Source organism: Macaca fascicularis, chromosome 13, assembly GCF_037993035.2.
Source record: "Macaca fascicularis isolate 582-1 chromosome 13, T2T-MFA8v1.1".
NCBI classification, from domain to species: domain Eukaryota; kingdom Metazoa; phylum Chordata; class Mammalia; order Primates; family Cercopithecidae; genus Macaca; species Macaca fascicularis.
The window spans coordinates 53,398,047-53,411,801 of record NC_088387.1 but is presented as its reverse complement, the minus strand read 5'-3'; the positions used below and the strand labels follow the sequence as shown (position 1 = coordinate 53,411,801).

At 34.0% G+C, this 13,755-nt stretch overlaps 1 protein-coding gene across 3 annotated transcripts in view; it reads left to right on the top strand.

The window, feature by feature from the left end:
• APLF (aprataxin and PNKP like factor) overlaps positions 1 to 13,755 on the top strand; it is a 96,236-nt gene that overhangs the window by 57,147 nt on the left and 25,334 nt on the right. For all 3 annotated transcript variants that reach the window (XM_074011631.1, XM_005575702.5, XM_005575701.4), the window contains 2 exons: positions 999 to 1,354; positions 9,941 to 10,066. In XM_074011631.1, the coding sequence (XP_073867732.1) occupies positions 999 to 1,354; positions 9,941 to 10,066 (482 nt within the window). The remainder of the gene's footprint in view (positions 1 to 998; positions 1,355 to 9,940; positions 10,067 to 13,755) is intronic.

Below are 13,755 nucleotides of genomic sequence, written 5' to 3'. Positions count from 1 at the left end.
GATAATTACTTGTGGAGCTTGGAAATGCCAGCAGAAACAAGAGATATGTTTTATTGAACACCAGTTAGCCAGTGGATTTGCTGACCTACCCCACTGCTACCTGAACAAGGAAAAAGAAAACTGGGGAAAACTGACCCAGCGGGGACTGCCAAGTAGGGAGGTGGGTTAGGATTGCCCAATTCTCACTCGAGAGTTCCAGTTGCTGGCACAGGCCAGTTGGTCCTGTAGTTGGGGGGTTGAGATTGGGGTGTACCTGTGCAGCCTGGGAGCAAAGAGCATATGTTTTAGATAGACATGACATGAATGTTGCCAGTGAGGGTCAGCCTGTTAAGAACATGATACATTGTTGAACAGTGACTTTTAAGAGATTTTAAAGATTACGTTCAAATGAAAGCGAGTATCTTATATTTTATTTGTCTTTTCTGGTTATTTTTCACTGAATGTTTGACATGATTGTAAAGGTTTGATACAACTGTAAATTTATTTTCTTTCTTTCTTTCTTTTTTTTTTTGAGATGGAGTCTTGTTCTTGTTGCCCAGGCTGGAGTGCAATGGCGCAATCTCGGCTCACTGCAACCTCCACCTCTCAGGTTCAACCGATTCTTCTGCCTCAGCCTCCCAAATAGCTGGAATTACACACCCACCACCATGCTCAACTAATTTTTTATATTTTTTAGTGAAGACGGGGTTTAACCATGTTGGCCAGGCTGGTCTCAAACTCCTGATCTCAGGTGATCCACCCGCCTCAGCCTCCCAAAGTGTTGGGATTACAGGCATGAGCCCCACGCCTGGCCAAATTCCTTTTCTAATAACTAAAAATGTTTTAAGTTATTAAACTAAGCACATAGAAAATAGTGGCATTTGATAACTTTAAAATGTGAATCTTGAAGTTTTAAGTTTACATTTTGCATGGGTCTTGTAGTTTTGTTCTATTATGCTCATATCTTTTTAAAAAAAAGTTTTCATTTATTTCTGATGTTTTTCATATTTGTTTTACAGGAAATGCCACAATCATTTTCTGCAACCACATTAAGTAACACAGAGATAAATAATATTAAGACTAGTGCACAGAGAAACAAACTTCCAATAGAGGAACTTGGTAAAGTTTCTAAACATAAAATTGCCACTAAAAGAACACCACATAAAGAAGATGAGGCAATGAGCTGTTCTGAAAATTGCTCGAGTGCCCAGGGCGAGTCATTCCAGGATGAGTCTCAAGGGTCTCATTCTGAGTCCAGCTCTAATCCCTCCAGTCCTGAAACTTTGCATGCAAAGGCGACTGATTCAGTTCTACAAGGTTCTGAAGGAAACAAGGTCAAGAGGACATCCTGCATGTATGGGGCAAACTGCTATAGGTAAAATGAAATTATAGTAGCATTCAGTTCCATTATTTTGATAGCATGTAGCTATGTAGATACATGCTACAGTGTGTTAAAAACCTAATAAAACCCGCTGGCCTAAAGGTTAGGGACTTTATTGTGTTTCTGCTGTTTGTACTTCATCAGTATATCTTCTAGAAAATCCTTTTAAGGCTTTTAAGATACAGTGGGAGAATTAAATGTTTTATGTATAGACATGCTGACTAATGTGAGGATCTGAATACTGGGAATCCAGACATGAAAACTGAATCCCTCAGATTGAAATACCTGTTATTTAGTGTTTTCTTAAATATTAGAGAGATCGCTTCCTAAACAGTTGTTGTATACAGTATAACTATAATTTTAGGTTGTGTTTAGCTGTCTTATTTATACTTGTGCGTTTTTCTTTATATTTTTTTAATGGTGTGTTGAATCATCATGGTACCCTCTAAAACAACTGAATATAATAATCCTGGATTGATGGGTTGCTCCTATACTTGCTTCATTTATTTACACTGCCCTATATACTCTAATGTCTTATTTTGAGAATTCGAATTATAATCTCTTAGTTTTAGACTATACTTTCATCCATAGTGTTTATAGTAACATGTTTATAATTACACAGCCCTATTTCAGAAAGATTTGTTTGCCATTCCAACTTGCCAAACCAAATATCCTAGCAATCCTTTCCAGTAGTTTGTCTTTTGTGTCAATAAGACACTAGTCAGTGTGTGTACATATGAAACATTCAGTTCCCCCATGTATCTTAAAAGCCTATGGCAGGATTTTCTAGAAGATAGATATCTTTATTGCAATAGTATATTTTAACATATTCTGTTAATTTCACATTCATATTCTCTTTAAAATGTTTTGCCATTTTAGCACTTGAATAACTCATATTTTTAAATTTGAATAGTTCTGATTTATGCTTTTTGAAACAATTTCGTACATATGCAATGGCTTTAGTTTCACATCTGGACCATAATGTAAAAACTTGCAGAATAGAAGTATATAAACCTTCTGTTACCTTGGATTGTATTAATTTGCCAGGGCTGCCATAACAAAATACCAGATTGGGTGCTTAAACAACAGAAATGTATTTTCCCACAGTTCTGGAGGCTGGAAGTCCTAGATTGTAGTGTCAGCAAGTTTGTTTTCTCCTGAGACCTCTTTTCTTGGCTTGCAGACTGCCACTTTCTCACTGTGTCCTCACATAGCCCGTTCTCTGTACACATACCTTCCTGGTTTCATTTCCACATCTTGTAAGGACACCAGTTATATTATGTTAGGGCCCCACCCTTGTGACCTTTTTTGACCTTAATCATCTTTTTAAAGGCCCTATCTCCAAATTAGTCACACTGGAAATTAGGGCTTCAACATATGAATTTTGGGAGGTGGGGAACAATTCAGTTCATAACACAATTTAAAAGAGAAAATTCGTAATGGTCATCTCAATAGAGAAAAGTCATTCGATAAAATTCAACATCCCGTTTATGAAAAAAATTCTTAATTATATAAGAATAGAAAAGACTTCTTCAGTTTAATCAAGAATATCTACAGAAACCAACAGCTAATTTCATACTTAATGGTGAAAGATTAGAGTTTCTCTCATGATGTTGAGAACTAACCAGTATGTCTGCTATCACCACTCTTATTCAACATTGTAGTAGAGATCATAGCCAGTACACTAAGGCAAGAAAAAGAAATAACTAATGTAAAGTGGAAAGGAAAAAATAAAACTGTAATTATTTACAGGTGACATGATTGTATAATTTTGAAAATTCAGAATCTTTTTTTTATTATACTCTTGAGTTCTGGGATACATATGCAGAACATGCAGGTTTGTTATATAGCTATACACGCATGTGCCATGGTGGTTTTCTGCACCCATCAACCCACCATCTAGATTTTAAGCCCCACATGCATTAGGTATTTCTCCTAATGCTATCCCTCCCCTTGCCCCCACCCTCTGACAAGCACCAGTATGTGATGTTCCCCTCCCTGTGTCCATGTGTTCTCATTGTTCAGCTCCCACTTATAAGTGAAAACATGCAGTGTTTGGTTTCCTGTTTCTGTGTTAGTTTGCTGAGAATGATGGTTTCCAGCTTCATCCATGTCCCTGCAAAGGACATGAACTCATTATTTTTTATGGCTGCATAGTAGTCCATGGTATATATGTGCCACATTTTCTTTATCCAGTGTATCATTGATGGGCATTTGGGTTGGTTCCAAGTCTTTGCTATTGTGAATAGTGCTGCCATAAACATACATTAGCATGTGTCTTTATAGTAGAATGATATATAATCCTTTGGGTATATACCCAGTAATGGAATTGCTGGGTCAAATGATATTTCTGATTCTAGATCCTTGTGGAATTGCCATGCTATCTTGCACAATCGTTGAACTAATTTACATTCCCACCATCAGTGTGAAAGCATTCCTATTTCTCCACATCTTCTGCAGCATCTGCTGTTTCCTGACTTTTTAATGTTTGCCATTCTAACTGGCGTGAGATGGTATCTCATTGTGATTTTGATTTGCATTTCTCTAATGACCAGTGATGATGAGCTTTTTTTCATATGTTTCTTGGCCGCATAAATGTCTTCTTTTGAAAAGTATCTGTTCACATCCTTTGCCCACTTTTGATGGGGTTGTATTTTTTTTTTTTTTTTCCTGGTAAATTTGTTTAAGTTCCTTGTAGATTCTGGATATAAGCCCTTTGTCAGATCCATAGATTGCAAAAATTTCCTCCCATTCTGTAAGTCAGATCCATAGATTGCAAAAATTTCCTCCCATTGTGTAGGTTGCCTGTTCACTCTGATGATAGTTTCTTTTGCTGTGCAGAAGCTCTGTAGTTTATTTAGATCCCATTTGTCAATTTTGGCTTTTGTTGCCATTGCTTTTGGAATTTAGTCATGAAGTCTTTGCCCATGCCTGTGTCCTGAATGGTATTGCCTAGATTTTCTTCTATGGTTTTTATGGTTTTAGGTCTTACATTTAAGTCTTTAATCAATCTTGAGTTAATTTTTCTATATAGTATAAAGAAGGGATCCAGTTTCAGTTTTCTGCATATGGCTAACCAGTTTTCCTGACACCATTTATTAAGTAGGGAATCCTTTCCCCATTTCTTGTTTTTGTCAGGTTTGTCAAAGATCAGATGATTGTAGCTGTGTGGCGTTATTACTGAGGCCTCTGTTATGTTTCATTGGTCTATGTATCTGTTTTGGTACCAGTACCATGCTGTTTTGGTTACTGTAGCCTTGTAGTATAGTTTGAAGTCAGGTAGCATGATGCCTCCAGTGTCATTCCTTTTGCTTAGATTCTTGGCTATGCAGGCTGTTTTTTGGTTCCATACGAAATTTAAAGTAGTTTTTTCTAATTCTGTGAAGAAAGTCAATAGTAGCTTAATGGGAATAATTGAATCTATAAATTACTTTGGACAGTATGGCCATTTTCACGATATTGATTCTTCCTATCCATGAGCATGGAATAAGAGAAGATTCAGAATAATCTTAAGATAATCTGAATTAATAAATGAAGTTAGCATAGTCATTCAATTCAAATGAACATTCAAAAATAAATATATTTCTATATCCTAAAAATAAATATTAGAAAAATTAAAATGGGAACATTTACAATAGTACCAAAACCTTAAACACCTAGAACTAAATCTAACAAAAGATCTGAAAGACATATTTGGTAACATTATGGTGAAATTAAATGAGGCTTTAATTAATGGGGAGGAAGGGTATATGAATTGCAATAATCAATATTGTAAAGATATACATTTCCTCAAAATCACTTTGTAAGTTTAAAGCAGTCTTTATCAAAATCCCGGTAGGGTGTGTTTATGTGCATGCGTGTGTATGTGTGTGTATGTGTATAAGCTGACAAGCTGACTTTATAGAGGAATTGCAAAGGACCTAGAATTCTGAATACAATCTTCAAGTGCAATCTTGAAAGACATGACCAGATAGAAAGCCTTATTATAAAGGTACCATATATAATGGAGTTTAATATTGGTTCAAGGATAAACAGTAATCAGTGCAAAAGATTAAAGAGTTCAAAACCAAACCTATATGTCTGTGTGTATGACAAAGTTACCACTGAAGATCTGTGTGTTAAGCATGAACTTCCAGTGAGTGGTGTTTGGCAATTGGATATTCATATGAAAAGATAATGAATCTTAACTCCTGCCTTATACCTATCACAAAATAAATCTCAGATAGATTTTTGTAAAACATATAAAGTAAAGGTAGCAGAGGATAACATAGAATATATTCATGACATTGGGCAAAGATTTCTTAAGCATGTTATAAAATGAAGTAATCATAATCATGTTATCCAGTTGATCAGTTGGACAAAATTAAAATTAAAATTAAAATTACCCTTTATGTTATATTTAAATATAACATTGGAAGGGTGAAAAGGCAAGGCACAAAGTAGATGAGGATATTTGTTATACATATGTCAAATAATTTGTATCCAAAGTAAATAACTAGCAACCAATAAGAAAATGACAACTCAGTTAAGAAAAAAAAATGAGCAAAAGGCACTGCACAAAAGAGGATAGTGAAATGGCTAAAAAGCATACAAGAAAGGTTTAATGCTTGTTAGTCATTTAGGGAAACACATTTTAAAAAATAATACTACGGATCAGTGGTTGTCAAACTTTTAAAAGTGCCAGACAGTAAATATTTTTGGCTTCTTGGGCCATATAGTCTTTGTTGCCACTGCTTAATTATGCTGTCATAGTGTGCAAGCAGCCATAGACAGCACAGGCAGTGAAGATGTTAATACTACTACTCAAGGTAGTATTTAATGCAATCTCTATCAAAATCCTAATGGTTTTTTTTTTCAGAAACAGAAAAAAATTATTCTAAAATAATGTAGAATCTTAAGGAATCTCAAGTAGCCAAAACAATCTTGAAGATGGTCAAAGTTGGAGGCCTCACACTTTCTGATTTTAAAATGTATTACAAAGCTACAGTAATGCAAACAGTGTGGTACTGGCATAAAGATAGACATATAGATAAATGGAATAGACTAGAGAGCCTATAAATAAATCCTCACATATATGGTTAAATAATTTTTCAACAATGGTCTCAAGACAAATCAAAGAGGAAGGGACAGATTTTTTTTCAACAAAGAGTGCTCAGAAAACTGCATATTCACATGCAAAAGAATGAAGTTGTCTGCTTGCCTTACACCTGTTTTCAAAATATAACTTAAAATGGATCAAACAATATAAAATATAAAACTGTAAACATCTAAAACTATAAGACTTTTAGAAGAAATTAGGGGAGAAGCTTCATGACATTGGATTTGACAAAGATTTCTTGGATATGACACCAAAGCACAGACAACAAAAGCAAAAATAGACAAATTGGACTTTTTAAAGTTAAAAACTTCTGTACATGAAAGGACAAAATCAACACAGAGTGAAATGACAACTATGGAATGGGATAAAATAGTTGCAAATTATATATCTGATAAGGATTAATGTCTAGAATACATAAAGAACTATAAACAACCAAAAAAAATTACCCAATTTGAAATTGGGGGAAAGAACTTAAATAGATATTTCTCTAAAGATAATATACAAATGACCAACAAGCATATTAAAAAATGCTTAGCATCACTAAACATTAGGGAAATGCAGACCATAACCACATTGAGATATCACCTCACACCTATTAGGGTGGCTACTTTCAAAAACAAAATGAAACACAAGTAACAATTGTTGGTGTAGATGTGGAAAAATTGGAATCTTTGTGCATTGTTGGTGGTGTAAATTGGTGTAGCCCCTGTGGGAAACAGTATGGTAGTTCCTCAAAAAATTAAAAATAGAATTAATATATGATGTAGCAATTCCACTTCTGGGTCTATATCCATAAGAATTGAAAGCAGAATCTCAAAGAGTTCATAGCAGCACTATGTTCACAATACCCAGGAGGTAGAAGGAACTCACAGGTCCATCAATTATTGAAGGAATAAAGAAAATTTGGTATATACATACAATGGAATATTATTCAGCCTTAAAAGGAAGGGAAATTCTGACACATGCTCTTATGTGTATGAACCTTGAGGACATGATGCTAAGTGAAGTAAACCAGTCACAAAAAGATAAATACTTCATAATTCTACTTGTAGCAGGTATCTAGAGTAGTTAGATTCATAAAAACAGAAATTAGAATGGCAGTTACCAGTGGCTGTGGGGAGAAACAGAAATCAGAATGGTGGATTCCAGGGGAGGAGAGCAGGAGCTGGGAAGTTGTTGTTTAATGGGTATAGAGTTTTCAGTTTTGCAAGATGAAAACATTCTAGGGATTGGTTGCACAACAGTGTGAATATACTTAACATTACTGAACTGTGCTCATGGAAATTGTTAAGATGGTAAATTTTATGTTACATATATATTCTTAGCACAGTTTAAAAAAAACAGTGGGCCAGATTTGGCCTGCTGTTCATAGTTTGCCAATCTCTGCTATAAATACTGCCACAAGAAAAAAAAAACAAAAAACAAAAAACGTAACAGTGCTAAATGTTGGTGAGGTTGTTGAAAAACTGGAACTCTAATAACCTTCTACTGGGAGTGAAAATTAATACAGTCATTTTGGCAATTTGGCAGTATTTATCAAACCTGAGCATATATGTACCCTGTGACCATTCTTAACTATATCCCCAGGAAAATGCATATAGATGTGCATCAAAAGGCTTATACTAGAATGCTCTTTGCAGTATTAGTTATAGAAGTCAATACCTGAAATGAACCCAAAAGTTTGTCAGTAGTAAAATGGATAAATTATAATACCATCATCAAATGGGTGATGCTATTACTGCATGGTATTGAAAACGTACTTACTGCTACATGTAACAACATGAATTAATCATATAAACATAAAAGGGCTGGTTCAAAGAAGTATATACTAGTATATATTTTCATTTAAGTTCAAAGACAGACAATACTGATCTGTTGTTTTATAATGTCACTTCTTAAAGTATGATCCAGAGATCCCTGGATGTCCCCAGAACACGTTTAAGAAATCTGTTAGGTCAATTGTATTTTATTTATTTATTTATTTATTTTTGAGATGGAGTCTTACTCTGTCACCCAGGCTGGAGTGCAGTGGCACAATCCTGGCTCGCTGCAACCTTTGCCTCCTGGGTTCAAGCAGTTCTCCTGCCTAAGCCTCCTGAGTAGCTGGGACTCCAGACGTGCGCCACCAAGCACGGCTAGTTGTATTTTTAGTAGAGATGGGGTTTCACCATGCTGAGCAGGTTGGTCTTGAACTACTGACTTCAAGTGATCTGCCCGCCTCAGCCTCCCAAAGTGCTAGAATTACAGGTGTGAGCCACCACACCCAACCCAAAAGTATTTTCATAATAATATTGTGACTTTTTGTGAATGCCTTTTTTTACTGTCATTCACTCTCTCACATGTGTACAGTGGAGTTTCCCAGAGGCCACACATTATGTGTTGTTGTTAATGATTGAATGCAGAAGCAGGCATGAGAAGCCAAATGCCTTCTCTAAAGTAGAGATTAAAGAAATTTCCATAGTATAAAACAAGAATTTTTTCTTGGAAGTTAATAATTATTTATGTTAAGACATGTTATGATAGTATGTAAAGGGTTTATTATTGTTCTATTTAAGTCAATAAATGCACTTTTTCAATTTCTCATTTATAATTTCTAATAGGGTAAATATCCTATATAAACAAAAGCTCTCTGGAGTTTTAATCTTTTTTTTTTTATAAAGGAGTCTTGAGACCGAAAAGTTTGAAACACACTTTTAGAAGTTAGGATAGTTACCTTTGGGTACTAAAATGGATTTAGTGATTGGAAGAGGGCACATGGGACCTTTCTAGGATGTTGGAAATGTTCTTTTTTTTTTTTTTTTTTTTTGAGATGGAGTCTTGTTCTGTCACCCAGGCTGGGGTGCAGTGGCCGGATCTCAGCTCACTGCAAGCTCCACCTCCCGGGTTTACACCATTCTCCTGCCTCAGCCTCCTGTGTAGCTGGGACTACAGGCACCCGCCACCATGCCCGGCTAGTTTTTTGTATTTTTTTTTTTAGTAGAGACGGGGTTTCACCGTGTTAGCCAGGATGGTCTCGATCTCCTGACCTCATGATCCGCCCGTCTCGGCCTCCCAAAGTGCTGGGATTACAGGCTTGAGCCACCGCCCCCGGCCAATATTCTGTTTTTTATCTTAGCAGAGGGAACAATATATGTGTTCATTTTATTAAAAGTTTTGAAAAGCTATATATGTTTATGATATTTATGTTATATGCTTACATACATATGTGTCTCATATATAGTACTGTTTGCAAGTTGTCTATTGATACTCATGGCTTATCACATGACACCAGAAATGTATTATGTTACTGTGAGAGTCCTGTACTGAGTTGATGTCATCAACTTTATGTCATCAGTTTAGCATGTTGATGTAATCTGTGCTTATGTCATCAATGTAGCATGTTGGTTTATGTTCAGGAATAGTCAGATGTGGATTGCTATATCCACTAAAAATCTAGAATATCCTATTTATTTTTTCTGACAGTATATTTGTCGCCCTCCTAGGAAGAATCCTGTTCATTTTCAACATTTTAGCCATCCTGGTGATAGTGATTATGGAGGTGTACAAATCGTGGACCAAGATGAGACTGATGACCGGCCTGAATGTCCCTATGGACCATCCTGTTATAGGTATAGAAACTGAAATGTTTGACTGTACTCCTTTTCTCTCTTATCTCTGTTACTTATCTAGGAGAAACTGACTTGTTATCTCAAGTTACTTTATCTCTTATCTCTGTTACTTATCTAGGAGAAGCAGCTTGTTATCTCAAGCCTTTTAATTTTCATTTTTAAACTTCTGTAGATTACAGGTTTTCATGTTGGTAATAGGTAGGATTATATTTCTTTTAGCTAATTCTAAATTACTGAAGTTATACATCTATGACTGCCTGAAATTTTTCCTTATTTCCAACTTTCTAAAATGCAAATTAGATCACTTAAAAGCTGTTGATGGTACCCCAACATACACTTAATTCACTCTATATGTCCTAGGTATGACATATACATCCATTTGGGATGTTATCTCTGCATCCCTCTGCTTCCTCAACTTTTACTGCTCAACTATTCTTGCCAACACAGAAAGTCCAATCCTAAAAGAAGAGTAAGAATACTTCTCCTCTCAGTTTTCATGGCATCTTGTCCTTGTCTGTATCATACACAGAGTAGTATTTATCTCATGAGATTATGTTTGTTTCTTTATTAGAACATCTCTTCCTACAGGCAGCAAGTATCTTGACAGCAAGGACTCTCATCTTTGTATCTTGCAACTTTGCTTAATAAATGAATGAACTTGAAATGAAACAAACTACCAAAGAAAGAAGTAGTGATTTCAGCTTTAGAGCACTTTAATTCCAGACAGCCATCTTTCTTAGATAATTTTAAATACAGATTGCTGAACCTACTGGGCTATTTGAAGTTGTTTCTATTTCTATGATTGTGGTTTTCAATGAGAAGGCAAAGTAAGTTTCTGGGACAAGACAAAATGGCTTATACATTTTATGAAAGGTAAGTGTTCATTATGATCAACTTTACCAATAAACTTGACAGTTTTTGGAGAAATTAACAAATTCCTAGAAAGATACAACTTTAAGAAACATATACAAGAAAAAAATCAAAAATTGAGTTAATATAAGAGAAATTGAATACACAATTTAAAGCTTTCCACCAAAGAAATGATAGATCTGTTTGGTTTTAGTGGCAAGTTCTAACAAACATTTAAAGAAGAAACACTTCATTTTTACACAAACTACTCCAGAGAAAGTAAAAGAGGGTGTATTTCCCAATTCATGATGTGAGACCAGCACAAGCTTGATACCAAAACCCAGCAAGAATAATACAAGAATGAAAAAGTATAGGATAAGCTTACTTTTGAACATAGTTTTAAATATCCTGAGGAGGGGAAATGTTATGAGAATCAAGTGATAAATAAAAAGGAAAATATAATATGACCAAATGGGGTCTATCTAAGGAATGCATGTTTTAATATTAAAAAATAAATTCATTTACCATATCATCAGAATAAGTAGAAAAGCCATCTCCATAGATGACTAGAAAGAAAAAACCTGACAAACCAAAATCAGCATTCATTTATGAAAAAAACTGGTTATAAAGTAAGAATGGAAGGGAATTTCTTTAATTTCAAAAAGAATATCTACAAAAAGTGTATAGCAAATATTATACTTAAAGTAAAATATTTAAAATTTCCTTTTTGAAATCAGAAATGAGACAAGAATGCCTGTTATTACCACTTTGGTTCATCATTATGTGGAGATTCAAGACAGTATACTAAGATAAGAAAAGGAAAATGGATAAGGATTGCAAAGGAAGAAATAAAACTTTGTATTAACAGATGGTATTATTGTATATGCAGTAAATACAAGGTGGCCCACTGATGAGTTATAAATTTAAAAAGTGCTTAGGATGGTTATTGGATACAAAAATCAATATACAAAACCAACTGTATTTCTATATTCCAACATTAACCAGTAAGAAAATAAAAATTTTTAAAGATTATAACATCAAAAATAAAGAGTCCTTAGGAATAAATATAAAGGTGTAGAAACCTCTATGAAGAAAACTGTAAAACTTTAAATGTAAAATGAGAAAATATTTTTCAGAAAGACCTAAATAATTATGAAGATCAAATTGTTCATGATTGAATTATTCGATAGTGTCAAAATACCAGTTTTCCTCAAATGGATTTATATACAAACTGATTCAAAATCATATTAGCTTTTATAAAGAAATTTATAATGTGATTCTAAAATGTATATGGATTACAAAGGATAACAATAGTCATGACAGTCGTACATAATGAAGAATAGGTGGCAGGATGTGTTATACTTTATAGTTACTAAAGCAGTGTGGTATGGGCACAAAGATAAAGTAACATGACCAGAACAGAATGGTACTTCAAAATAGACTTATACATGTAAGGTGACATATTTATGAAAGGGGACATTGCAGGTATTAAGAAAAATGAATTTTTTCAATTAATTATAAGGGGATAAGTAGATATTCATCTAAAGAAAAAATAAAATTTGACCCTTATGTAACACCGTAGTCAAAAACTGAATTTCAGATGACTCATAGTACTAAATGTAAAAAACAAAGTAATATAGCTTTAAAAATAAATATAAGGGCATAGTTTCATGATCTCAGAGCAGGGATTATTTTCTAAAACAAGAAACAAAAAATAATTCAAATGGAAAACATTTAATTATTTGACTACATTAAAAGTAAGGTGTTTTTAATCCATCGGTACACAACATTAAGAGAATAGAAAAGTGCAGAGTAAGAAAAAATACATTTACAACCCACATAATTGACAGTAGCATCTATCTAGCACACGTGAAAAAATATTTTAAGTTGCAATTGCTTTTTGCTTAGTTACATACATAGCCTTTTTGCCCAAAAGGAAATCCAAATATTAAAAACATATGAAAAAGTTCTCAGTGTCATTAGTAATCAGGGAAATTACACACACGTGCACACACACATAAACCTACAACCTTGAAGTAACTGTTTTCTCCTATTGATTCATTCAACAAATTCTTTTCCAAAGAATCATCAAATGCCAAGTGTTGATGAAACAGTGTTGAGATGTACTTGTAGAACAAACATACTTGTATATATTTATTTATATTTTTGGAACAAAGCCACCTTTCATAACTCATGTCGTATATAATAATTCATGGCACTGTGGTGATAAGCCTTTTCATTTGTTAAAAAAAACTTTCGTAACGGAGAATTTTATCCATAAACACCAGTGGAGAGAATGTAGAATGAGTTCTAGTGAAATCCACCACCTAGTTTGTGCAGTTATCGACTCATGACCAATATTGTTTCATCAACCACCAAACCACTTGCTACCCCATCCCTGTATTATTTTTGAAGCAAATACCTAACCTCATATCTTTTCATCCCATTTTATCTATGAGTATCTTAGGATGTATCTCTAAAAATACATTATAAAAACCTACCACAACACTGTTATTAAATAAATCTTTAATATTATTCAGTATCCTGTCAAGTATCTACATTTCCCTATAGTGTCTTTTTCTTTCTTTCTTTCTTTCTTTTTTTTTTTTACAGTTTATCTGAATCAGGATCTGCTTAAGTTCTATATGGCAAAAGATGGCCATGTCTCTTAATTTATTTAATCAATAGTTTTCGTGTTTTTCCTTGCTATATATTTGTTGAAAAAAGATAATCATTTGTTCTGAAGAGGATTCCATCATTTGCATTTTGTTGATTGTATTTTCAGGATGTCATTAATCACATTCTCCTGTATTTCCTAATAATTTATAGTTTGAACTAGA